The sequence below is a fragment of the Astatotilapia calliptera genome, chromosome 7 (genome assembly GCF_964374335.1).
Source record: "Astatotilapia calliptera chromosome 7, fAstCal68.1, whole genome shotgun sequence".
Lineage (NCBI taxonomy): Eukaryota > Metazoa > Chordata > Actinopteri > Cichliformes > Cichlidae > Astatotilapia > Astatotilapia calliptera.
In genome coordinates, this window is record NC_137428.1 from 35856477 (window position 1) to 35883194 (window position 26718).

Genomic DNA, 26718 nt, shown 5'->3' on the forward strand with positions numbered 1-26718 from the left:
CACTGAACACATGAACACTGATGTTTTCCTGTCTCAAACATAAGGTCGGCTGCTCCACAAGTAAAGCCTGGTAACAGGACCATGAACTTCAACTCCTCACTGCAGGCATGTCATGTGCCTGCCTGCTTCAAGTCCTCTACCATAATCCCTGTCCCCAAGAAACCTAGGATCACTGGACTAAATGACTACAGACCCGTGGCTCTGACATCTGTGGTCATGAAGTCTTTTGAGCGCCTAGTTCTCTCCCATCTCAAGACCCTCACGGCCCCCCTCCTGGACCCCCTGCAGTTTGCATATAGAGCCAACAGGTCTGTAGACGACGCCATCAACATGGCCCTACACTTCATCCTGCAGCATCTGGACTCCCCAGGAACCTACGCCAGGATCCTGTTTGTGGACTTCAGCTCTGCCTTCAACACCATCCTTCCAGACCATCTCCAAGCTTTCCCAGATGAATGTGCCTGATCCCATCTGCCGGTGGATCACTGACTTCCTGACGGACAGGAAGCAGCACGTGAGGCTGGGAAAGAATGTCTCGGACTCCCGGACCATCAGCACCGGCTCCCCTCAGGGCTGTGTTCTTTCTCCTCTGCTCTTCTCCCTGTACACCAACTGCTGCACCTCCACCCACCAGTCTGTCAAGCTAATCAAGTTTGCAGATGACACCACCGTCATTGGGCTCATCTCTGACGGGGATGAGTCTGCCTACAGGAGAGAGGTTGAACGTCTGGTGTCTTGGTGCAGCCACAACAACCTGGTGCTGAATGCCCAGAAGACAGTGGAGATTATTGTGGACTTCAGGAAGCACACAGCCCCACTCCCCCCCATCATCCTGACTGACACCCCCATCACCTCTGTGGACTCATTCCGCTTCCTGGGTACCACCATCACCCAGGACCTGAAGTGGGAGCCCACCATCACCTCCGTCATCAAGAAAGCCCAGCAGAGGATGTACTTCCTGAGGCAGCTGAAGAAATTCAACCTGCCAACACGGACGATGATGCAATTCTACACTGCAATCATCGAGTCCATCCTCACCTCCTCCATCACCGTGTGGTACGCTGGAGCCACTATCAGGGACAAACAGAGACTGCAGCGTGTTGTGCGCTCTGCTGAGAAGGTGATTGGCTGCAGACTCCCATCTCTGCAGGACCTGTACACCTCCAGGACACTGCGGCGTGCAGCCCGGATCTCAGCTGACCCTTCTCACCCTGGACACAGTCTGTTTGACCTGCTCCCCTCAGGCAGGAGGCTCCGGTCCATTCGCACCAGAACCTCTCGCCATAAGAACAGTTTCTTCCCCTCTGCTGTTGGACACATGAACAATAACCACATGACTGTCCCCGCCACTAACACATGACCCTACGCTGTGTCACTGCATCATTTCATGTCTGGCACTGATCACCACCTGCACTCATGTATATATCTTTCTACGTAGCACTCATAATTCTTATTCTCATGTATATATCTCATGTATATCTCATGTATATCTCATGCACATATCTTTCTTTCTACATAGCGCTTTAATTCTTATTGTTTGCACTGAAGCACCGCAGCAATTTCCTAATGTTGTAAACCTCAACATCTGGCAATAAACCCATTCTGATTCTGATTCTGATTCTGATCTCAAGCACACTATCAAATCTACAACAGAATGACTGAAAAATAGAAAAATACTAGTGTTGCAATGGCCTGGTCAGAATCCAGACCTAAACGGGAGTGAAATGGTGTGGGGGACATAAAGAGAGCTGTGGGTAAACTAATGTCTGCAAACTGCAATAAACTGAAGCAATGTAAAGAAGAGTGGGTTAAAATCTTCCTATAACAACATCAGAGACTGAGAAAGCTGATAAATCATGATCTGAAGTAAGTGCTGCTTTAAGTGACTCTACAAGATGCTGAATCATGGGGTATAGTATTTCACACTATGCCTTAGAGCTGTGAAAACCCAAGATAGAGGCTTTATAGAGCCAGACTTTGAGACTTCAAAATGCAGAGCCCAAAACCAATAGATGGACTTCACGGATGCTACGTCTATCATTAATTCAGTGGACGGGCCTCATGGAACATGTAGTGAAAGGCACCTACATCCACATTGACTTTTATATTTGATGGAAGTATTTGTTGGCTTTTTGTTTGCCATGGTTCCTAATTTAACGTATCACACACTGTCAGCTGTCACAGTTAACTTGATCACAGCATGAACCAAATGAGGTGCGTTAACTTCCTGTAAAGTGCAGCATTCATACAGTACTACGACGTAAACACCATCATTTTGTATTATATACAAACTGGAAGAAAGTTGGTTTATTTATTTTTATTTTATTTATTATTAGCCTGTTTGTTTGTCCATTTTCACCAACCAGTTTGAAGTCTATTGACAGTTCTTTATTTCTGTATATGTTTAATAACCTTCCACCATTAATCATTTAATCTTTGGTGTTCAAAAGGCACCGCATCTAAGAGCCACAAACATGATGCAGTCATGAAGACGTTATTCTTGGTTAATCGCGATTGCATCAGTATCATTCTGCAGAATAAACACTCACTTCCTGTCAGTTTTTTAGCCCTTCCCCTGCCATAAACGTAGAACTGACTATGACGTTTAAATAGCCTTAGTTTTGCATAAATGTATGCATTGCTCATGTTTGCGCGATATCATATGGTCCCGGTAAGTTCCAGATGGCTTACGAGTTGCTACATGAAATTACTGAAGCTTTTTCATGCATAAAAAGATCATGTATGAATTCATGTTTCCTAAAATAAAATTTGGCTCTGAGTCAGTAGTCTCCTTATTGGATGAGGGTTAAAGTTTAAATTCATTTTAATTAAAGGTCTTTGGTGGAATAGTACCAAGAAAACGAGTAAATTTCCACCACAAAGCATTTCCTCTAACTGAGCACAGACAGGGAAGGGGAAGTTTTCTACACCCTGCCTTGTGTGTGCCTTCTCAGATACACTTTAAGGCACTGATGTCAGTGTTTCTTTCTTTAGGAGCTTCTATGTATCCTCTAGGGGGAGTAGTGGCAGCTCTGGCACATACCCTCCCATTGCCAGTAATGATAGTTATTTATCGAAGCTTTTCCTGTTGTTTGTCATATTTCTACTTGTCTCCTCCCTTTCTTTTGTTTCCTTTAATCTTGCTCCTTCCTCTTTTTTATGCTGATTTTATATTGTTATTGTTTACGCCTAAAAGCAGTTCTCCATCGCTTACTCTCCCTTTCTGTTTGTCTTCCTCTTTTCTCTCTCCAGCCCTTCCTCCATCTCCCCTTTGTCCTCTAAGTGGGCCAGAGGTCTGCTTGTCTGAAGTTTGTTTGGGAACACCATAGGGGACAGATTGCCCACTCCTTAAACATCAAAACGGTGACTAGAGGCGATCGTATATCAGCTCAGTCCACCAAGATTGAACACACAACTTTTGTCACATTTGTCTGTAGGTCAGTCATGAGGCTTCACAGCTGCTGGTTTGCTGCTGGCTTTAAGTTTGATTTGACTCCAGCAGTCGGTCATTTAATAGAGAGATTCATTCAATGCTGAATACAGGAAACTGTTGTGTCATCTCTCTATCACCATTGTTTTTATGGTCCCTCTTTCATGAAAAATGTTTTAAATATTCATGTAAAAAATATTTGGTCTTATCTAAAAAGGAAGTCTTAAGCCTGAGGTGAAAACAAGTAAACATAAAACAAAATACAGGAAGTCTTGCTGTTTTTTATGTGGTGTAAGAATAACCACAGAAATCTGCTGAGGCCCTTTGTTTGCAGTTGAAATTGCATTTTAAGTCAGTTCTGAGAACATGTTGGCAAAACCCCCAATTCCAAGTCTGCATCGTGGGTTTGAGCAAACATGTCCAGAAAATGTCACAGTTATGTAATGGTTATGCAGTGTTGTGTAATACTATGCACAATACACTTTAAAAAACAACAACAAATAAGAAGACTGCATTATACCACCTTTAGCTTTGATTACAGCCTGCTATCCCTGTGGCGTTTTTTAACACCATAACTCAGAGGAATATAGAACATCCAAATATAAAACAAACTGTCATGAAACACAGGGAAAGGAGGAGAGGACACAACAAAGGGCAAGAGGAGATGCAATGCATACATAAGGTAAGGTGGGAAACACAGCAGGAACAGATCAAGAATAACAAGACAAGGGAAGTTAAACTCAACACAAGGCACACGAGATGATAGACTGTCAAAATAAAACAGAAAATAAATTAAGGTGAGACAAAGGGGGTGTCCACATTCATGGGCTGTGTCACTACCATTGACTGTAGTCAATTGTCACTACCCGATCCGTACCGGAAACCCAATTGGTACCATGTGTAACAGTGTTTATGTGGTATTATTCCACTTGCCACAAATGTCAGTGTAATGGCGAAACAGAGCCCCCTCTCAGTGTTGCCAACTTAGCGACTTTGTCGCTATATTTAGCGAGTTTTCAGACCCCTTAGCGACTTTTTTTTCTTAAAAAAGTCGCTAAAAAAGACGTGAAAGCGCTACTCTCAACAAGCAGCGGGTGCTGTAACGCAGTCAGTTCTTCTTTTACTCTTTTACTCTTATGCTGTTTTATGGATCACAAGGTTTAAAACTACTTATAAACACACACACACAAAGTAACTCCACCAGAGTGCCTATTTTGGGTCACTTTTGCCGGTCCAAGCCCGGGTAAAGGAGCAGGGTTGGAATTGTGACATTAAAAAAAACAATAATTGCTAAAAGAAATTTAATTTGTAGTTCTAAATAAACTCTAAATGCTTTTAGGACGTTTTTTACTCACTTTATGTCTCTTCCACGATGTTATTTCTCTCTCCAACAACATAGGTTACAGTTAGATTAGCATGACCAATTATGCAAATTAGGCGATGACGTCATTTAGCGACTTCTAGCGACTTTTAGGACAACCAACAGCGATTTTCCTTACTGAGGAGTTGGCAACACTGCCCTCTCTTGGTGTGGCTGGTTAGGTGAGGCTGGCTGCAGTAATCGCTGCCAGTCTGCCGTAGCCATACGAGAGGTGAGTTGTATTGTTGCACACACAATGTAGCTAAGTAGTACAGACACGTAAAAGATGTTTGATTAACTGATGGGCACCGAGTGTAATAAGGGCGTAGTGGACACATGTCCACAACACCCGTTTTATGTACTTTTCATTTGTTTATTATTGTGTGAAACTGTATGCTAAAGCAGAATGCTAATGGGATGTTCTGCCATAGTGTGCTGTTTGGAGTGGTGTGTGGCGAGCCTTTGCACTGATAAAACACCGCTGTTTCCATTCAGCAAATAATGTGGCAACGATCGATCAGAGACTCCTTGTCTTCTTAAAAACACAACACAACGCAGAGTCGAGGAGTCTGTTTGGGCCGAACTGTTGCAGTGGGGTGACGCAGAAACCGGTTACACATGCATGTGAGAAAGGTGTCTACTTCCGGCCGAAGCATTTTACAATAGTTACGGGTCAGAATATCTGTTAAGATGTTAAGAATAATAAGTATCGCCAACCATATCCCAGAATTCATAGCACAGCCCAGCCAATTCCAGTTTCCAACAATGGCAGCCACTACTAAGTTTTAATATTACTCTTATTACTCTTTCTGGGTCACAAAATAAACTTTTAACATATTTTCCAGCGAGAATGTAGCTGTGTAAACTTCAAATATCTGCTTGGTTCCTCCTTGGTTTTCACACAGCTGAATAAACGTTAAACAGAAAACTGATTAAATAGAAGTGTGAGATGGTCGAGAATTTACGCCAGTGTCCTGTTATATTTTAGATAGCAGGGAGCAGGCGGCCGAGTTTATTAAACTCCACCGAGACAGCGGTGACGCTAATCAGAAAGCTAGACCGTCCAGTTTCACAGCCATTTACTTCCGGCCTACCCGACCTTCTGAGGACCCGGCCCAAGTAGACCGCGAATGACGGGTCCAGAAGGCTTAGAACCAAACGCAGATTCAATGCACATGGTTAAACTATTCATAAGAATTTGTTTAAAGAGATGGAATGGAGAACGTGGCTAGAGCTAGGAGTGTCAGCAGAGAGCAGGAACCAGAGGAAAAGCTATCGAGAGACTGATCACCTGGGTCGTGATGGGAACAGTCCAATGGGAATTCTGCATCAATCAGTCAGCGTAATGCCTAAAAGTTTATTCAGATGTAAGTATATAAAAATTTTAAAATGAACAATATGAAAAAAAATCATCAGTGTTTTTAATGACACTGCATTTCATTCATGTGTCTCTATTGGACAGTGTTGTAGAAGTTACAGAAGATAGGAATCAGTTCCACCTTGGCCTGACGTTTGATCACGTTTGGTTGTACTGGCTTTGAGCCTGTTTGTGATACGCTACATCCACATGATACAGCTACTCTAGCTTTTTTTGAAGTGTCGTGAAATATTTTTGCTTAAATGTTCTGCAGAACGAATGCAGCGCACATACAGTACAGATATTATCTGAAACAGCATTACACAGTGTTACACCTACTTTACAGTTTCACCACAGTGCAACGTCTCTCAGTATTGTTGAGATGTTTTCTATTATTATGTCCAGTATCAAATTTCTGCTGTACTCAAATCTTTCTATTCTCTCTTTTTCTTCTGTGTGAGGGATTCCTGCATTAATCACGCAGCTTAGAAACTTCATATGCACACCGTGAAAACACCTCCAAATAAATTCAGTGAAAGGTTGTCAAGATAAGGTTGTCTAAAACATTTATGAATGAACTTGTATAGAAAGTGTTTCTAGGAAACATTATCTAACACTTCTACATTCTTAAAAAAAAAGTATGCTTGGTTTAACTTTCAAATAACCAACCAACCAGTCCATCAGCTCAAAGCTATTGTACATTACTGCATTTTTGTCATAATTAGTGGTAAAATTGAATGATGATGAGATGCTCCCCACTCATATAATTACAAATATGGGAAAATATGCTCACTTTACTTTTGCTATCAATGGCTTGGCTCTATTAACAGGTTGTACCACATACGACATGGGCAAGAGTATGAGGCAACAACTCTTAACTGATATCAGCACAAAACCTGTACAACAGGAGCTTCATGTCACTGGTTTCCATTAATGTTTAATTCTTGTCAGACAGAAACAGAAAAAAAAAACAGCACATGTTATAGTATAGTGACTCTGAACTTTTTAATATAATAACATACTGTTGTTCCAAATGCTTGGTACACTGTTCACTGATACAGCAGGATGACCAGAGGAAGAAACACTGTCAGACTTTAACAAATGCTAAGCAGTTAAATCATTTCATGTATAAGAGTCTATATTTAGTGGTTGATGTGATAATTGCAGGTAGATATTCTCAGAATCTGCAGCACAATCCACAGACACCAGCATTGCAGCAGCCGCAGCAAAAGCGACACTTAATGCCACGCTTCTGTCTGTGGTACGGCATCTGTGTGAAAGAGGAGAAGAGCAGAGAGTTTATCTTCAGCTGCAAGTCACTTCATTGTTTCTAATTTTATGTAAAGCTGTGAGTGCACAGTCTATTTTAAACATCTTCCTGTATTTGAGAGATCTCACAATTACTGTCTTCATTCATTCATTTATTGAATGAAACTCACCACCCATGAGTCAGCTGATATCTCCTGATGTTCAGCAGCTGGACTGTCATTGCTCACAGCCTCTTGTAGCTCTTGCAATTCTCGTATCTGTAGAGAAAGAAAACAGATCTTAGCATCTTCACAACAAATTCATGCAGAAGAAGCACATTACATGAATTTAACACAGTCTGTAACCTCAGCAAATGTGGCAGAGCTCTGCTGAATGCAAATACACATGAGTGCAACGGCCACTGCAACTGCAACGCTGAACGTCTTCATCTTCAGGAGGTTTGAGTGGTTTAAGGTGGTCAGATCCTTTGACTCTCTCGTTGACTCTTGTCAGCTCCTTTGTGATGGTTGACTGAGGGAAAAGGTGCTGGTATTTATACTCATTTGCTCCACTGCTGCCTCGTCACTTAGAGTACAGAAACTATGAACAGGCTTGCATCAATAGGACAGGGAAAACCCATATAGTTAAACATCCGAAGAAAAGGTCAAAGTTCATGCCGACTGAGAAAAGTACAGATTTTCTCGTTCCTCAGGAATTTCCCATTCCCAGAATTTCATAGCACAGGAAAATAAGGAGTTTTGCAAAGTATTGCAAAACTCCTTATTTTTGCAATAAGGAGTTTCTGCTCCTCAGAACCGCAAACCGTGGAGTTTGCGGTTCTGAGGATTCCTGCTCCAACAACCACTCAGTATTAACAAACTGTATGTCACAGACAATGTGTGAGATTATACTGTTTTAGTAACATTGTGTCCTCAGTTACTGCATCAACTACATGCTTGTATTACACAGTTTATCACAATAAACTTTATGGTCATTTAGATATAATGTGGAATTTTGTTGTCATTTTAAATGACGTATTTTCCTTTGTTACATTTGTAAAACTGACTGCTATGCACCGTCCATCCATCAATTCATCCATCAAAGCTGCCATAAAACCTAATTTTTGGATTAACCCTCCGAAGTCTGAATCCCAGCTGTGCACATCAACATCACTGATTTGCACAAATACAGTTTATAATGAAGACATGTTAAATATTAAGCACTGAAAACAGTTTGGTTGTTGTTTGGAACGTCATTTAATGCATGTTGTTTTGTTGCCATAGTGATGCCTCCAGGGGAAAATTAGGGAGCAGAGCAAGAATAAGACTGTGGATATATGTTTTGATAGCTTTGGGTTCTCTTTGTTTTTGCCTAACAATCATAAAGAAATGTATTATATTTTGTGTGTGTCCTCATTATTGAGCTTTAGTCCTGCATAAAGGCCAAGATGAATCTCTTAGAGTAGAACTTTACAGTAACTATTAGAATAAAAAAAAAAACACACACATTGACTGCTTTAATTTTTAAGATTCACTTCTGTCTTAAGTATTTTTTGTCTATATAAAAGATATCAAAATCTGTGCATACAACTTGATGTAAAAAGAATCTATGTACATTCTGCAGTCTATGATGCTAGAATGGCATCACAGCATTTAAACATGTTTTGAATGAAAACATCAGTATATGAAAACAAAACTGAAGAGACACTGCAACCGTATGAAGGAAGACGACTATTTAGTGAAATTTCTACATTTCCCTGAGGATTAACTGCTCTGTCATTTACCAAGAACTAAAGTAAGCTCAAATTTCATTTTATAGACTTAAGATCATTTACTTAAATATAAAGCCTGATTTTCCTGCCTGCCAGGACAGTATTTATGTACTTTACATTGTGCAAGTCTAGACTATATTTTACATCATAGAGAGGATGATGTGGATCTATTATTCAGGAAAACAAATGAAGACTTAACTATTTGTCAGCTGTTGTAATATTTGACAAATTATACATAAATTAGAAAATGTTCTTAATCATATCTTAGAGTGACAGAAGCTCTGCTGTTAATCTTAGTATCTGCCGTTTTTACATGCTTACATGAACACACACAGTTACTGTCCCTCCATTTAGAAAGACAGAGGCATCAGAGTGAGCATCATTCAACACAGATGCTCTCACAACACAAATCCTGACGTCGGTTTGCAATAAATGTAATTTAAAAAATTTACATTCATGTATGCTATATGCATTTTGTCCATTCCAAAGTTGTGAGTCTATACCAGCTAAAATGCTGTCTTTAGTTATTAACATTTGAAATGATGAAGGCACTTGAAAGTAACACAACATTAGCTGCCTTTCCAGAAAAAGACAAAAACCTTTCAGAAGTACGTAAGGTTTTGTGAGGTTTTCCTCCCAGGCTTCTAGACTTCTGATTGGCCAATATTTCTACACAGTTAGGATTTGGCATGTTCCTGACTTTGTTTTTAGGGTTTACATGTGGAAGGAGATATTTTTTCAAAACTGCACATGTGGACATTTTTAAACGAAAAAGGAAAATTTCCGTTTACAAAAATGCCCGTGTACGTGTGGACGTAGCCTAAAGTTATCACAAAAAAAGCAAATTCGCTGAACATTCTGAGTTTTTTAGTGATCATTGTTGTTTTCTGTTCCTTGTAGTCAAAATGAATGGAAGCGGAGATGGATCACAAAATAACCGTAATGGTAAGCACATGTACTCAGTCGTAAAATTGATGAAAAACTGATTTTCAGCAGATACTTATGAATGCTAATTAAAAGATAAAATGATCTTGCAGGCCGACAGGTTAACCCAGAAATGTTTCCAAGAGGAGATCAGGAGCCAGCTTATGAACCTGTTGGTGGATTCTGGGGTTTACTGGAAAGACTTTATGTTACTCTCTATGATATCTTTTTTTGGAGGCTGACTGAGCTACTAGATGAATTAGAGGATCGATATGATGTCTTATATATTGACTTTCACAATGTCAATGACGGCAATGTCAACAATGTAAACAATCACAATATTAATGTGAGAGACAATAATGCCAATGTTGACAACAATGAACTGCATGATGATCATAACGCTATTGTTGTTGTCGGCATTGAAAATGACGATTCTGATGAGGCATTTGAAGACTGTGAGGATGTTCACCCGTACATCCCAGAAGAGGATCCTCAGCCAGGTGTATCCAGGAAGAGGTCTAGAGAGATGGATGTGGAAGATGTGGAACCAAACAAAAGAATCAGATGGAGCAAGGAGTTTTCTGATGATGACTCTGACTCTATCTCTGCCTGTGACACTGATAGCGAGGGCTGTCCTCATCTTGGTAATATTGCTGATGAGGTACCGCTGCCTGTTGGATCCACGAAAAGATCCAGAAAGGAAGATGGAGATGAAGAAAAGCCTAATAGCAAAAAATCCAGGCTCGCAAACTCTGATTCGGGGACCAGCTCAATTGTGTATGATCACTCTGAGAGCAGTAATGATGAACTTTTTGAAGATGCCCATGAAGAGCCTGACAACCATGAAACTGGAGGCACGAGGAAAAGGTCCCGAGAGGATTTGGAGGAAGAAGAGGAATACTTGCGCGTTTGCAAATTTCGGAGGTGTTCAAATGAGTCCACCAGCACCAGTGATGACAACTAACACTATTTCAACTGGATTTTTCTGTATCCTTTTAGTAGGCTGATGGCCTGCTCAGGTGACCCTGAATCCTCCCGTGGTTTTGCTGCAATAAGCTGGGCATACACTGTGCAATTTTTTCAGTCGTGTTATTCAGCTCCTGTTCAAACTGTACGATTGACTCGTAGGGGTTAGAAGTTCGTAGGTCACGATGCAGGGTCTCATACTATACGGCCCGCTGCTCTGTGCAACCTGAGTGCTCACACTGTGTGTCCATAGCATGAAGGTTATAACACAAAAGTTTACACTATTTTCACGGTTGTTGTGAGGCCACATCGAAAAGGCTCAGATGAGCTTGGCAGTTCTACAAGTTGTGCCTCCATCCCTTGTGTCCGGATCACACGCTGCACTGCTGTGCTGTTCTGTCTTTTCGCTTTCATCTCTGTGTTTGCGCGTGCGCAGTGTGAGACGCTGCGTTGACACCCTCACGACGGCCGACAGGATTTCAAACAGGTTTGATTTTCTTACGACCAAACGACTGATGATCGGGAGCTGGTCGTGAGGTGTTAATCACTTCTCGTTACCCCACGTATACGATGTACGACACACGATTAAGGCCAAACTCGGGTCGATCCCCAAAACGGTCGCACGACTGAAAAATCGGCTCAAAATGGGCCAAAATATCGCACATTGTATGTCCAGCATTAGGCGTAGGCTGCCGGGGGATTCCCATGATGCACTGGGTGTTTCTTCTTCACCCACTATGTGTTAATAGACCTCTCTGCACTGAATTGTACTTGTTGTTAACCTCTGGCTCTCTTCCACAGAATGTCTTTATCCTGTTTTCCTTCCCCCTCCCCAACCGGTCGCAGCAGATGGCTGCCCCTCCCTGAGCCTGGTTCTGCTGGAGGTTTCTTCCTGTTAAAAGGGAGTTTTCCCTTCTCACTGTCGCCAAAGTGCTTGCTCATAGGGGGTCATTTGATTGTTGGGTTTTTCTTTGTAAGTATACCTTACAATATAAAGCACCTTGAGGTGACTGTTACTGTGATTTGGCACTCTATAAAAAAAAATGAATTGAATTTAAAATTGAATGGATGTCACTGTGTAGATTCCCTCCATACACAGCAAATCCAGCATGTCCAAATTAACACTGTCGGATTTGATTTCAACACTATTAAAGTGTCTATATGGGTCCACACCAGAGAGTGTTAATTTAACTCTTTTTAGAGAGTTGGTACGTTAACTCTGATTTAGTGTTAAACACCAAATCTGTCTGGAGTTGATAATTTAACACTTGGTGTTAAGAGTTTATATATTAACTCTCAAAGAGTATTTTAGTTTAACTACGTAAGAGTTATCTTCTAATTCATTCTAAAAAGCGGGAATTTTACTGTTCTGAACTTCTAGAAATTTCCTTTGGAAATAAACATTTACTAAAAAGATGCAATGGTTTTTGAAAAACATTTATTCTGAACTGTGCGCCACAATTTCAAAACATTTTCTGAAAGATGTAACAGTGTACATGTTCTCACTTTCATTAGAATTTTGTTTATCAAAAGGTCTGACATGGTAAATGCAAATAACAGAATTTCATCACTTATTTCTTCAATACAATATGCATGTCCTTCATTCATCCCTTTGTGGAACTTCAACGCACTTCTGCTCTCCCCCATATTCCATCTGCACAAGCATATCCTGTGCGGAGATTGAATAAAAATTAGTTGACACTAATTAATGGCACAAATAATCCAGTAAACAATTGCAGCACAGTAAAAAAAAAAAAAAGTAATCCTCTTTGAGCCATTACTTGTGTAAAGTATTTTCCCAAAAGACAAGGACACAGGCAACAGGTAATACTGAACTAAATGTAAAACCTCAACCTTTTTCATTTTTACCTAAACCGTGTGCACAAAACTCTGGAGGGATCTAAATGCTAAGGTACAACAACAACAACAACAATCTGTATTTATAGAGCACATTTAAAAGCCAAGGGCATGCCAAAGTGCTTTACATAAAAGAATAAAAGAATAAAACAATTAACACTATAACATCAGAGTCATATAAGTGTGGAATTATGTTCACAGGTAAAAACCACTAATAAGAGTAAACTATAGCACATAGCTATAGCAAAGTAAAGCGGTACCATCAAACACAGTGATAGAGAACATAGACAACGCAAGACAACGCAAGACAAACAGAAAAATTAATAGAATAACTCACTGCAAACAAGGCCAGGATTTAACTGGTAGAAAAAGCAAGTTCAAACAGATATGTTTTAAGCCGTGATTTAAAAGATTGAATAGAATCAGACGCCCGGATGCCAATCGGGAGATTGTTCCACAGCTCAGGTGCAGCTAGAGCAAACGCTCGATCACCTCTAGACTTCAAACGAGATCTGGGCTGAACCAACAATAACTGTGAGGATGATCTTAAAGCCCTCGCAGGAGCATATGAGTTTAAGAGTTCCTTAAGATAGCTTGGTCCTGTGTTATTAGTAATTTTAAAAGTAAGCAACAGAATTTTAAATTGAATACGAAATTTCACAGGCAACCAGTGCAGATCAGCGAGGACGGGAGTGATGTGAGCAAACTTCTTAGTTTTAGTTAGAATGCGTGCAGCGGCATTCTGGACTGTCTGTAATCTATGTAGAAGGGTAGAGTGGAGACCAAAATAAAGTGAATTACAATAATCTAGCCTTGACGTTACAAAGGCATGGATGAGCTTTTCCAGGTCATTGTGCGGGATATAGTGTTTGGCCTTAGAAATAAGGCGAAGTTGGTAAAAACTGGATCTGACGACAGCAGACACTTGTTTATCAAGTTTAAATGAGCTGTCAAGTAGCACACCCAGATTCCCGACAATGTCAGAGAAGGAGCTAGTGAGAAAACCAAAGGCATCACGAAGTTTGGCACGGAGGTAGGTAGGTAGGTAGGTAGAACCCAGTCAGGACATCTGCTACTGCTGTTTGCTCGTTTTTATTTTTATTTTTATGGGAGATCGTTTTCAGGGTTCAAGTAGCACCATTATACCAACATTTCAAATTCTAGACATTGTTTTAGGTGTATTTGACCAAAGGTTTGACTGAAAATTCACATGCAAGCTTTTTTTCAAGGCTGTGGTATTTGCCCGCAAACAATACCTTTCAGCTAGCTAAAACAGAATATTATGCTATCAGCGAGCAACATGGCTAATGCCTTTCACACAGCTTTGTCTCAACTCCAAAGAGCCACAGAAGTAAAAGCTCATAAGTCAAGTCAAGTCAAGTCAAGTCAACTTTATTTGTCAATTCTGCCACATGTACAGGACATACACAGAATAGAAATTGCGTTACTCTCAAACCCTAGTGATTAGAAAAATGCAAATAAAATAATTAAAAAGTAAAAATTTAAATAAATACAATACAATTTTACGTATAACAAAAAAAAAAAAAAAAGCTATGCAATATACAATATACAATATTCAAGTAAGAAGGCATAGTGGTGCAAAATAGGCAAATAGTGCAAATGGAGATTTAGTAGTGTACGGTAAGAGATAGTGTAACAGCAAAGTCTTATGAGGTAATGGCAGACCAATGCTCCACAAAGTGACTGGAGCAGGCCAGTGAGTGCGTCAGAGAGTGAGTGTGTGTGTGTGTGTGACAGAGTTCAGTGAGACCGTGGTGGAGAAGAGGGGAGAGGGGGGCAGAATCGGGAGGGAGTTTAGCTTCCTGACAGCCTGATGGATGAAGCTGTCCTTCAGTCTGCTGGTTCTGGCCTGGAGACTCCGCAGTCTCCTCCCTGACGGCAGCAGCTTGAAGAAGCTTTGCATTGGGTGCGTGGGATCAGCCGCTATGCAAAGGGCTTTTTTAGTGAGACGGGTGCTGTAAATGTCCTGGAGGGAGGGGAGAGAGACACCAATGATCCTCTCTGCAGCTCTCACTATGCGTTGGAGGGTTCTATGGCAGGACGCATTGCAGGCTCCAAACCACACAGTGATGCAGCTCGACAGGATGCTCTCGATGGTGCCTCTGTAGAAAGTGTGCATGATGGGGGCTGGTGCTCCTGCTCTTCTTAGTTTGCGGAGAAAGAAGAGACGCTGCTGTGATTTCTTGGCCAGTGCTGTGGTGTTGTACGTCCAGGAGAGATCCTCTGTGATGTGCACACCCAAGAACTTGGTGCTGCTCACTCTCTCCACAGACGCTCCGTCAATGGTCAGAGGAGCATGTTGGGTGTGCATTCTCCTGAAGTCCACAACAATCTCCTTCGTCTTCTCCACATTCAGAGAGAGATTGTTGTCAGCACACCACGTGGCCAGGCGTCTCACCTCACTTCTGTAGTCGGTCTCATCCCTGTTGCTAATGAGACCCACCACCGTTGTGTCGTCCGCAAACTTGATGAAGAGGTTGAATGATGAATAATTGAATAATTGAAACAATCTTTGAAAAAAATGCCTTACCAAGCATCGCAAACAACTCAAATATGTAGAGCAAAATGTTCTGAAACGGCTTCACTTCAGCTTTGATTGGAGCCTGTGGTGCTGGGGGCGGAGTCTGTGAATTTACTCTGTTGGTGTCATAGCCCCTGTAGGAGTTCAGAGTTAAGAGGTCAAGAGTTAATGTTTCCATTGTAACACCTCCAGATTTGAAATAGAAACACTAATTTTTAACACTCGATTTTAACTACTATCATTTTACACCTCAGAGTTACATTAAAATAATGTGACTCTGCTTAGAGTAAAATTAACTCTACTTTTGCAAGAAGACTACTAACACCAAAACATTTAACACTTTTGAATTTGCTGTGCAGGAGGATGCAGCCCATGAATTTGGACACCCTTAAAGACTTAAACATACAAATTTGATGCAGCAAGACAACCATAGAGACAGGACTGAAGGAACAGAATGGCATCATCAAAGGGAGCTCACACATCTATAGCCTTACTAAGCAACAAACTAAAGGCACAAATGACAAAAAGACACAAAAATAGCAAAATAACTGAAGACCGTAAACAATATGAAACTAAAACAAAAAATCATGAACCCACAAAATTTAAAACTCTGAGTTTATAACTGCAGTTTGATGGTTGACCACTATCACAGGTTTTAATAATGCTTCGGACAGTTCTTAACCTAGTTTCAGCAGCTTCAGTAATCTCAACTGTTTTCTTGATTTACCTGTTTGCTTAGTTAAATCCAGCTGGAGGCTTTTTCTTTTTCTTCTTCTTCTTCTTCTTCTTCTTTAAGCCAGACAGTATACAGTATGTCCATTACGTAACTGAGATCAAAAATCTCATTTTCAAGAATGACCAAGCCACAACACAAACACATAAGACCATCATCCAGATCATCTGTAATGTAGGATCAAGGTCAAAACACGAACAATTACTAACAAATTTCTGGCCAGCGACATCAAAATGACAAACACTGTTTTCTCTGTTACTCATAAAGGAGCAGTGCGATAGTTGCTGGATCTCAGAATATAGTCTTAGTTCAATATTCTAGCACAGTCGTTTAATTTCTGTGTTCTTTCGTGTAACTTGTTAGTTAAATAATGTCTGACCAAGTCTAACTTTGCCTTTTCAGTTTTTAGTTCTTAAAAATTTCAGTGTGACTCAACTGGATGATTTGTTTTATCGGTGGGTGTGCTGAACAACTGTCTCACTACGCTCGTGTTTATTTCAGTGAGTGTGACAAACTATCTTCGTGAGTCGTTTCATCATCACCACAACAATGTGAAAGCCAGAGCCACAACGTGATGACTCAGGAACAAGTCAAGTAGTGTTTTCAAACCTTTAGAAACAGGCAGCTCTTACTGAGGACAGAACACTTCCACAACATATTTGACACAGACGAACTCTAAATAACATAGAAAAATGCTCTATTAGAAGTAAAAGCCCTGCCTTAAAGCACTCTGAATAACACAAGAAACTCCTGTAAAGTAAAAGAAGTTTCACAAAACAGACACGGTGTTATTGTTTTAATTACATGAACTATAGTTAGCTAGTTTCCTCACTGGTGCCCAGCTTGAGAGTCCGGCCTATCTAAGAGGCCACCATATAAATCTGAGGAGTGGTGAGATGATTTTGATTTATAAATACTAGATGAGGAATCCAAACAGCTTTTTGCATTAGGTTTATTGAAATTGAGATGTTTTATTATGTTTTGGGTAAAAATATTTGCTTTATGCTGTAAAAAAAATACATCCTTGTGAGATGCAGATGGCACACACGTTTAAAAAGGCACTGACGTCTCACATGGCTGACTGTCAGAGCTGTTTGCCTTGTCAGTTTTGCAGCATCAGTCTCAGCCTGTAAGTTGGTCAGAGTCACAGTGTTGATGCAGCTGTGCTCATCGGTCACAGGCTGGGTGAACCTCTACCCTCTGCGCTGCTGGGAGGCTTTTAGGCATCTAAAACAAACACACAAAGACACACCGGAGAGGAAGACAAACTCCTGAGCATTTTTAATGAACAACACAGCACAGCCAGTGCAGGGCTTTCACAGTTATTTGCACTAGACAGAGAGGACAAGAGCAGGTAGAAAGCAAACCCAAGTAATTACCAGAGAAAAGAAAATACAGAGACACATTTAGAGTGACAGACAAGATAGTCAGCCATGCTACACTGCTGAGCTCAAATTATCCAGTAAGCACCAATCATAAAGTACATCTGCAGCCAAAAGTAAAAAAAAAAACATGCTCATCTGTGTCACATTATTCAGCAATCGATGCAGTGGTTGTGGAAATATTCAGTAGTTTGGTGATCAAAAGTCTGTACAAGATTTTGAGGCTATTTATCAAGTATATTTAGAGATATTTAATGTAATTTTTGGCAAATTAGATAATGGGTAAAAACTGTGTTTTTAAAAAAGAAACTAATGAGAAGTTTCATACTGGGTCAACCAGCAGGCCTGACTTTGCCCTCCCTTGTGACATACACAAGACAGGTAAAATATTTAGTTATAAAGGTAGAAAAGACAGAATCAAAAACATGATATGAAAAAAGTATAAAATGTTAGCATTAAACCTGAAGACAGCTGTTTCTCCAGATGTTCGATGTACTGCTGGCGTCTGTCAATCATTCTCTCCCACGCAGAGACCTCAGAGGTCAGGTTGGCAAGTCGTCGGGCCTGTTTATCAACGAGAACCTGCAACACAGCAACAATGTTAAAGTGTAAGAAGATCTCTGAACTTCATTGATAAATCCATCGAAGCAACTGCTGAAGCTTTCTTCTTTGTAAGGTTCAATCAGCATGCTCCTGATCCAGGACAGCTCCAGTGCTAATGGTACAGCAGCTGTTGATATTTATGCAGCATTTGGAAAGTTTGTCATGTTTTTAACACCCTCACAATTGACTTCCTTGCCTCAGTAGCTCTGTTAATGTTGGTAAGGTAATGTTGGCTGAAACCTGCCCACATATAAAGAGATCGCTTGGTAGTGGCCATTTCCAGCTCCAGTTGCTTAAGTAATGTGCTAATTTATTTACCACCCCCTCATATGCGAGTCATCAATATACTTTGCAAAACATTTTTTTGCAGCAAACGTGAGTGTGACTGATGACTTGGTCTCTTCATGATTCCTGATAATTTATTGGTTAACTTCCTGGTTTTTGCTCACCTTCATGGAGCTGATGCCAGTGCAAGCCCCACCCCCTGACCTTGCCTCAGTCAGGCTCCTCATACTCTGGAGGATCCGGTTCATGCGGCGTTGCATGGCTGCCTGTTCAGTCTCCAGATCCTCCGACTCCTTCTGCAGGTCTCTGACTGTCCTCCATTGTCTGTCCCTCCTGGCAGACGATCTCTGCAGGACCTTCCTCACCTGGAGAGAAACACATTTAAATTAGCCAAACCACCAAGGAAGATGCAGAGCTATGGGCTTAAAATCTAATATTTTATGCCATTTTAGTTGATTTTGATTAATAAAAAGTAGAAGATGGTTACCTGTAATTTTATCAATACTTTCAGCTTAACAAAGCTGCCATATTCAATGTTATATTTTACCCATCTTACAAAGGACAGCACAAATATATAATAAAATAATAATATAACAATCAGTTATTAGGTAATTAATCAATTACTGGATTTAAATGACAATAAATTAGTAGCTAGTGTGTTAGAGTAGTGTTATTTTTAATCAAATAACACTACACTAACACACTAGTGTAGACTCCAAAATTTTAGACTCCAAAATGAACTGTTTTCTTCAAAGTTGTTAGTTGTAGCTTTAAAAAACATCCAAAATATATAATCTGAAGCATATACTGGAGATTTTGGGGCAAAGATTGCACACTAGGTTGTCTGATTTGCTGTGAAAAGTAATTTGCAGAGCTCTCACTCACCTGTTTGTGAGTCCGTCCCACTTGTATATTTTTCTTACGAAGGCTCTCCAAACGCTTTGTTGCCCCGTCCATCTCTCTTCCCATCATTTGCCCGTGCTGCTCCAGTCGCTCCACGTTCTCAGTCACCTCTTCCAGCAGGTGAGCCAGACCCAGCGAGAGCATCTTCACCTGAGACACAGGGACCTGACCTAGTGCAGGTGAACACCAGACATGGTGAAGTCCTACCAGTAAAGTGGACAACTGCAACACTTGGCTCACCCTCATGCTCCAAAACGTCACCAGTTAGCGGCTTTAAATCCCTCTATTCAAATCTACTGACAACTCAGAAGCACATCTGATTAAATACCAGAGTACCAGCAGCTGTTGAGCTGTTGAGAGGTGATTAAACGTCTGCAGAGTCTGTAGTGTACTGATATGTCTCGGATGTTCCCAGAGGAGGTCTGGAGCTCTGTATGGTGAAGGATAGAGGGATGAGGAGAGGGTGGAGAGCCACATGGAGGCAAGAAGGGGTGTTCCCAGTCTGACGTATGAATTATAAAATAGGAGAATTTAACCAAAAGTTTGAATATTATATTTAACATCACAGGCTGGCTTGTAATATATATTCACTGTATGAATTTTAAGTGATCAATATACTAATACCTTTCACATGTGCACATCACACATTGTTTGCACATGGAAAATTATTTAATAACTCCTTAAAGAAAGACGAACAATAACAAACGTTTGCAATGTTTAATAATTTAAACTAAAGCCAACACTTTGCTGAACTTTGAACACATTTTTCCCTATGTGAAAGAGTCTGTGTTGCATTTATACATGAAAGAAAGAGAGAAAGAGAGACGCCTGCTGGTTGTTTCAGGAGCTTCGATGAGCTCTGTACTTCTACAAAGTGAACTGGATATACAGGATATTTATTTCTTCCTCCAAGCCAAGTCTGTGGTTGGTTAGAGGGAACACTATGTTTAAATCATATGCAAAAATAACATCAACGACAACAATATTGTTACTAATGAGGTAAAGTGCAACTCCAAGAGCAGCCACACTGATCAGGAGTAATATTTTCTGACTCTCACACAGTACCAGCTCTAACAGTTTCAGATCCTCATGTTGGGGAAACATAGGCACCATATTTAATTGTTGCCCATATTCTCTTCTGACTCTGGGGACAAACGATGGTAAAATACTGACCCAAGGCCATAGCGATGATGGTTTTCGCATATGTATGTGCAGAGATCAGAATGAGCTTAAGGAGAGATTTTTATTTAAAAACAAAAAAATACATCTAATGGGAAACTCTACAGATGTACAAGGATATCTACTTAACAGGTGTTCATGATCCTCTCAGCCAGTAATAAGACAAAAAGATCAACTGCATGCACTATCTAACGTTTTTGGGTTCGGGTCAGGGTAATGCTTTATAATACAGCATGTAAATAAGGGTGTAATACTCCTGTATTTAATTGGACTTTCAAGGTATTTTATTTTAAATTACAGTGTAATTATATTTTATATACAAATGCTTAAAGGCACACTAGAATAACGTACATTGTAAATATGCTGTACTTTCAGGATTCAGGGTTTATATTTGAATATTTTGTCTTTACACCTTTATGTTTTTACATCTTTATTTAATAGTCACTATGTTCATGTACATGAAGGATGTTCTTTTATTCAACTGTCCTTTTATTTTATCAAGATAATTATAATAACTTATAAGAAAAAGATAAATACCATTAAAATCTGCAGGCCATTGTGTCCTTATAATAATGGATCCATGTCTAACGTCTAACTTTTTTTTTCTGTCACAATGACTGTTCAAACAACTGTCAAAAGGAGTGTACAGAAAGCACTTTCCTGTAAAATACCAGGAAGTTAGGTAAGGTTAAACTACTCTGTAATATGGTCCACACGCTGAAAAGTACAGTGTACTTACAGTGTGAGATGAAGAAATATTGTTTGTTTTTTCTGTAAAATTACCAAGAAATTATGCAGTACTTAAAATTACTTACAGAATAATTTGTGTCTCCTTTTCTGCAAAATACCTGAAGTTATCTGATTCTTAAAATTACTAAAATTACTTATGCATTACTTAAAATTTACTTAGAGTATAAGAGTATATTGCCATTCTAAAAAATAACATGATTTTTGATTTATCTGCATTTAATAACAACTTACACTTACACCATGACACTTTTAAAACATTGACTTTCTACAAAAACAAAGAAAGAAAGAAAGCGTATACTACCTACCTAGGTTACATACAGACCAAGTATGGACATAAAGAACATACTGGAGCATTTACCTGCTAAACAGCCAGATATCCTCCATATCAAGTCAAAGTCAAAGTCAAAGTCAACTTTATTGTCAATTCTGCCACATGTACAGGACATACAGAGAATAGAAACTTCGTTACTCTCAATCCCTAGATAAAATAGAAAATGAACATTTAAATATAAGAGTGATTAAAAATGCAAGTAAAATATTTTAAAGTAAAAAAAATTAAATAATATAATACAATTTTACATATAACAAGAAAGCTATACAATATACAATATAAGGGTAAATGACATTGAGTGCAAACCAGGCAGAGTAGTGCAAATAGGCAAATAGTGCAAATGGAGATTTGGTAATGTACGGTATGAGATAGTGTAACACAAAGTCTTATGAGGTAATGGCAGTCCAATGCTCCACAAAGTGACTGGTAACTGGTGCAGGCCAGTGAGTGAGTCAGAGAGTGTGTGTGTGTGAGTGTGTGTGACAGAGTTCAGTGAGACCGTGGAGGAGAGAGGGGAGAGGGGGCAGAATCGGGAGGGAGTTAAGCTTCCTGACAGCCTGATGGATGAAGCTGTCCTTCAGCCTGCTGGTCCTGGCCTGGAGACTCCGCAGTCTCCTCCCCGACGGCAGCAGCTTGAAGAAGCTTTGCATTGGGTGCGTGGGATCAGCCGCTATGCAAAGGGCTTTTTTAGTGAGACGGGTGCTGTAAATGTCCTGGAGGGAGGGGAGAGAGACACCAATGATCCTCTCTGCAGCTCTCACTATGCGTTGGAGGGTTCTGTGACAGGACGCATTGCAGGCTCCAAACCACACAGTGATGCAGCTCGACAGGATGCTCTCGATGGTGCCTCTGTAGAAAGTGTGCAAGATGGGGGCTGGTGCTCCTGCTCTTCTTAGTTTGCGGAGAAAGAAGAGACGCTGCTGTGATTTCTTGGCCAGTGCTGTGGTGTTGTACGTCCAGGAGAGATCCTCTGTGATGTGCACACCCAAGAACTTGGTGCTGCTCACTCTCTCCACAGACGCTCCGTCAGTGGTCAGAGGAGCATGTTGGGTGTGCATTCTCCTGAAGTCCACAACAATCTCCTTCGTCTTCTCCACATTCAGAGAGAGATTGTTGTCAGCACACCACGTGGCCAGGCGTCTCACCTCACTTCTGTAGTCGGTCTCATCCCTGTTGCTAATGAGACCCACCACCGTTGTGTCGTCCGCAAACTTGATGAAGAGGTTGGAGCTGTATGATGGAGTGCAGTCATGGGTCAGCAGAGTGAAGAGGAGGGGGCTCAGCACACATCCCTGCGGGGCCCCCGTGTTTAAAATGATGGTGCTGGATGTGTTACTGCTGACCCGTACTGTTTGAGGTCTTCCGGTGAGGAAATCCAACAGCCAGTTGCACAGTGAGGTGTTGAGCCCCAGCTGGACCAGTATATGGGGGTAAAGACCGAAAACAGAGCAAATATTGGAGATACGGTGTTCAGCTGGACAGAAATATAACACACAGCTGAATGATAATGTTTCCTCGTGCTGGACATGGGTGCTAGTGATGTGATCAAGTACACTCACACAGGCTTGTTTTGATTTCATGTTATAAAACACAAAAGATGAAACCTGCACTAAAATGTTTTATTTTATTGGATAAAAAGAGACAGGAAAAAGAATGAAACTGATTTACTCCGATGTGGGTTGTTAATGCCAGAAAGCTGATGAAAATATTATTTTCAAACCTTCTTGTTTGGCCTCTTTGTGCCAGTTAAGGTTTTCTGCAGTGAACTGAATTAAGAGAATAAGACTTCCTGCACTCAGACGCATATGGAACGCCAGGACTGCCATAATGAATTAATTAAATACACCATTAAATAATTAATTAAATGTGGCAATAATTAATTAAAATTGGAATTAATTAATTAAATAAATAGTTATGACACATGTAATTAATTAATTGACACATTTAATTAATTATTTATGTATTTCACATTTTAATTAATTATTGACACATTTAATTAATTATTGACACATTAAATTAATTATTTAATGATATATTTATTTATTTCATTTTGGCAGTCCTGACGCCTGGCTCTCATCATGAAATAATTTTATCTGTCAGCCTCACCCATCAAACTCAGGGGGCGGGGTTAACGCTGCCCATGCAACTTCTCTAACATTTGATTGGTTGCCGTGCAAAGTAAGTCAAAACAGGTCGATCCTAGAAAATCGATTGCTTGTGTAGACTTGGGGCAGCCAGGTATCCCAGAATGCAGATCAAATCACAGGCAGCAATGGTGGTGGTGTAGTTTTAAAATACCCCGTTTTTCTGTCACCAGCTACACTTTTAACAGTGTTTTAGCCGCGAATGTCGCGACGTATGTCTGGTCAGGTTGTCAACATAGAACATGTTTGCAAAAGTGCTCAGATGTTTTCAGAGATTTCACTAGCTCTGCTAACAATTAGCATGCAGAGTGCACCGAGGGGGTTACGTTAACCGGTTTGTTTACATATTCCACTCTCCGTGTTCCACATGTTGCATTCGCAGATTCTCATTTTCACCGAACGATCGTCTCTTTCCGCCTGGTCTTGTGTCTCTGTGCTTCTGTAACATAAAGAACGAGCTGACATTTTTCTCACGAAACCAGCGATCAGGTCAGCAGACCCTCAGTTTACCTGCATGCATCCTCCTCCTCATCTGTCAGCTGTTTAACACCTGCTGCTAATTCAAGAAACACGCCTACGTTACCTGGTGATAGTCACAGTTTAACTGGGCAGCCGGTGCTCGATATAACGCAATGTCAGCGCATTTTTCTGCACAAGATAAGTAAATATAGTGTTTTCCCCGAGCGCAGAGCTGCTGGAGCTCGTTTCCTTACAGAGCACTTTATAGGCGAACAGCTTTATCAGCGGCTGATGTCCAATCACCGGCACACAGCTTTGAAACCTCAGCTGAGTTTTAGCTCTCAGTGGTTAAACGCTGGACTTCATTCACTCAGGTTCTGTCTGTCGGGTCACGTTTACTTCGCTGTTTTATTTACAACTGAGCAAATCGGTTTGGCTGAGGTTAAAGTTACGTTTCATAACTGCATAGTTTCACAGACGTTTAATGGTTCACTGGCACATGTGTTAGACTGAACTATCATCTAAATATCATCTGTTTTTTAATAGTTATTCAACTGTATTCTAAGCACCAGCTGTCTGTTAGAATGTGATTTTTTCTCTCTCTCTGTTGGCAGAGGTATAAAAATGCGCAGGAAAATCTGACATGCATGGCAAACTTCACCGACGATATTTAGGGAGGAATAAACACACATCAAACATAAATGAACCATTTGTCTGTCTCCATAATTGAGAGCATTTTCTCTTCTTACGTCAACACTCTCTCTCTCTCTCCTTTTTTTTTTTTTTTTTTTTTTTGGTGTTTCGGTCATGTTATGTTTACCTGTCAAAGGCTTGTTACAAACTATGAAACACATCGTGCAGACTTCTGGATGTTAGAAGAAAACGAATACTGCTCATGAATGAGACTAAAGGCAGGAAGGTGTCCTTTAAAACTAAACATGTTAATAGGACCTCCCTGTTTATATCATAGTTTATGATATAGCACGTGTATTTCAGTAATAGCCTGCTGAGGCCACTATACGTGCTGGCCTCATATCAAATGTGAAGGCAGACTGAGTCTATGTTTGACGTTTGTTCTTATCTAATCTTCCTTTTCAAACATTTAAACAGCAGCGAGTCTGCAGCTGAGGGAATACAAACTCAAATTGTCGGAACAGGTTTGCTCGTTTCTTGGATTCATTTGGTGATTTATTAAATGTATAACTGTTATTCTAATCTGCTGCTGAGTCTCTTACACTTTTCTTTATGCTGTATATTTTCACGTCTCTGGAATAGTTGGCAGTTAGATAGTCAGCTGGGAAACTTTGTGTTAACTCATGGAGCTGAGGATATCGTGGATATGCTGACCTCACTGCGTGGTGTACAGAGCGAGGTCAGCATGATTAATATTCACAATAAAAATATTAGCCGAACATCATGAAGTCTGTATGTGTTTCATAGTGTCGAACAACCTTTGTACAGTTAAAGCCAGCAGTTACTACATGACGGAAACACCAACGTTATCTCTTTTATGTGTTTATACACAGGTCACGCTGATTACTGAACAAAAACCCAAAGATCAGATGTTAAACAGATTTATTTGCTCTCTCTCCTCCTTAAACATGTTTTTAATGTTAGTTATAATTCAGAATTGGCGACTGAAACACGTAGGACACATAAGAACATCAGGAAATAAAACACCGATAAATATAACCTCAGTAAAAGAAGTCAGCGGGGGTTACTACAGCTGTGTACCGGGGCCTGCGCTTTGTCGGTGGGATTGCTTGCGAGGCGAGCGGGTCTATCCCACGCTTTGCCGTGAGACTGGGCAGACATCTCCGAAATCATCGAAACACTTTTGCAAAGAGGCTGTATCTTGACAAACCGACCAGACACATGAAGATTAAACCACTACATTCTCGGCTAAAAAAATATTAAAACGGTATTTGGTGACACACAAACAGGGTTTTTCAAAGCTCAGTTCTGTTAGCTTCCACATGCCGGTTGTTGTGTGCTAGAAACAATGGCCACCAGGCCAAAGCAATGGTTTTGACTCGATCAGCGTTAACCCCGCCCCCTGAGTTTGATGGGTGAGGCTGACAGATCAAATTATTTCATGATGAGAGCCAGGCGTCAGGACTGCCAAAATGAAATAAATAAATATATCATTAAATAATTAATTAAATGTGTCAATAATTAATTAAATGTGTCAATAATTAATTAAAATGTGAAATACATAAATAATTAATTAAATGTGTCAATAATTAATTAATTACATATATCATAACTATTTATTTAATTAATTAATTCCAATTTTAATTAATTATTGCCACATTTAATTAATTATTTAATGGTGTATTTAATTAATTCATTATGGCAGTCCTGGCGTTCCATAGACGCAGGCTGAAAGAGTGGCTTTGTCAAAAAGAGGCAGACCAACAAACTCTTTGAATTGTTTTGGAGCAGGGACAGGCCTCATGCACAAATGGCACTATATAAGCTCATAAAGCCCGAT

The 26718-nt window shown here is 40.3% G+C and overlaps 3 protein-coding genes across 3 annotated transcripts; 1 reads left to right on the forward strand and 2 right to left on the reverse strand.

Annotated features, from left to right (window-relative positions):
* Window positions 1-7130: 7130 nt before the first annotated feature.
* Window positions 7131-7955, reverse strand: LOC113027365 (hepcidin-like). Its single transcript, XM_026176981.2, has 3 exons — window positions 7761-7955; window positions 7587-7673; window positions 7131-7417 (listed from the first exon to the last, which is right to left on the reverse strand). Exons 1-3 carry the CDS (start codon window positions 7842-7844, stop codon window positions 7325-7327), a joined length of 264 nt encoding a protein of 87 aa, XP_026032766.1. The 5' UTR covers window positions 7845-7955; the 3' UTR covers window positions 7131-7324.
* Window positions 7956-8638: 683 nt separating this feature from the next.
* Window positions 8639-12873, forward strand: LOC113027386 (uncharacterized). Its single transcript, XM_026177000.2, has 3 exons — window positions 8639-9189; window positions 10067-10111; window positions 10204-12873. Exons 2-3 carry the CDS (start codon window positions 10072-10074, stop codon window positions 11052-11054), a joined length of 891 nt encoding a protein of 296 aa, XP_026032785.1. The 5' UTR covers window positions 8639-9189; window positions 10067-10071; the 3' UTR covers window positions 11055-12873.
* Window positions 12874-17124: 4251 nt separating this feature from the next.
* Window positions 17125-19816, reverse strand: LOC145430091 (uncharacterized). The gene is made up of 4 exons (XM_080304477.1): window positions 19344-19816; window positions 18623-18823; window positions 18032-18152; window positions 17125-17415 (listed from the first exon to the last, which is right to left on the reverse strand). Exons 1-4 carry the CDS (start codon window positions 19605-19607, stop codon window positions 17408-17410), a joined length of 594 nt encoding a protein of 197 aa, XP_080160603.1. The 5' UTR covers window positions 19608-19816; the 3' UTR covers window positions 17125-17407.
* Between the last annotated feature and the right edge of the window lie 6902 nt (window positions 19817-26718).

Coding starts and splice junctions, on each gene's coding strand:
- LOC113027365 (XM_026176981.2), bottom strand. CDS start 7,844: ATGAAGACGTTCAGCGTTGCAGTTGCAGTGGCCGTTGCACTCATGTGT. Junction 7,674..7,760: donor GCTCTGCCACATTTGCTGAG/GTTACAGACTGT, acceptor CTTTCTCTACAG/ATACGAGAATTGCAAGAGCT. Junction 7,418..7,586: donor TATCAGCTGACTCATGGGTG/GTGAGTTTCATT, acceptor TCTTTCACACAG/ATGCCGTACCACAGACAGAA.
- LOC113027386 (XM_026177000.2), top strand. CDS start 10,072: ATGAATGGAAGCGGAGATGGATCACAAAATAACCGTAATG. Junction 10,112..10,203: donor ATCACAAAATAACCGTAATG/GTAAGCACATGT, acceptor ATGATCTTGCAG/GCCGACAGGTTAACCCAGAA.
- LOC145430091 (XM_080304477.1), bottom strand. CDS start 19,607: ATGAGGGTGAGCCAAGTGTTGCAGTTGTCCACTTTACTGGTAGGACTT. Junction 18,824..19,343: donor TGGGACGGACTCACAAACAG/GTGAGTGAGAGC, acceptor GTTTCTCTCCAG/GTGAGGAAGGTCCTGCAGAG. Junction 18,153..18,622: donor CTGGCATCAGCTCCATGAAG/GTGAGCAAAAAC, acceptor GCTGTGTTGCAG/GTTCTCGTTGATAAACAGGC.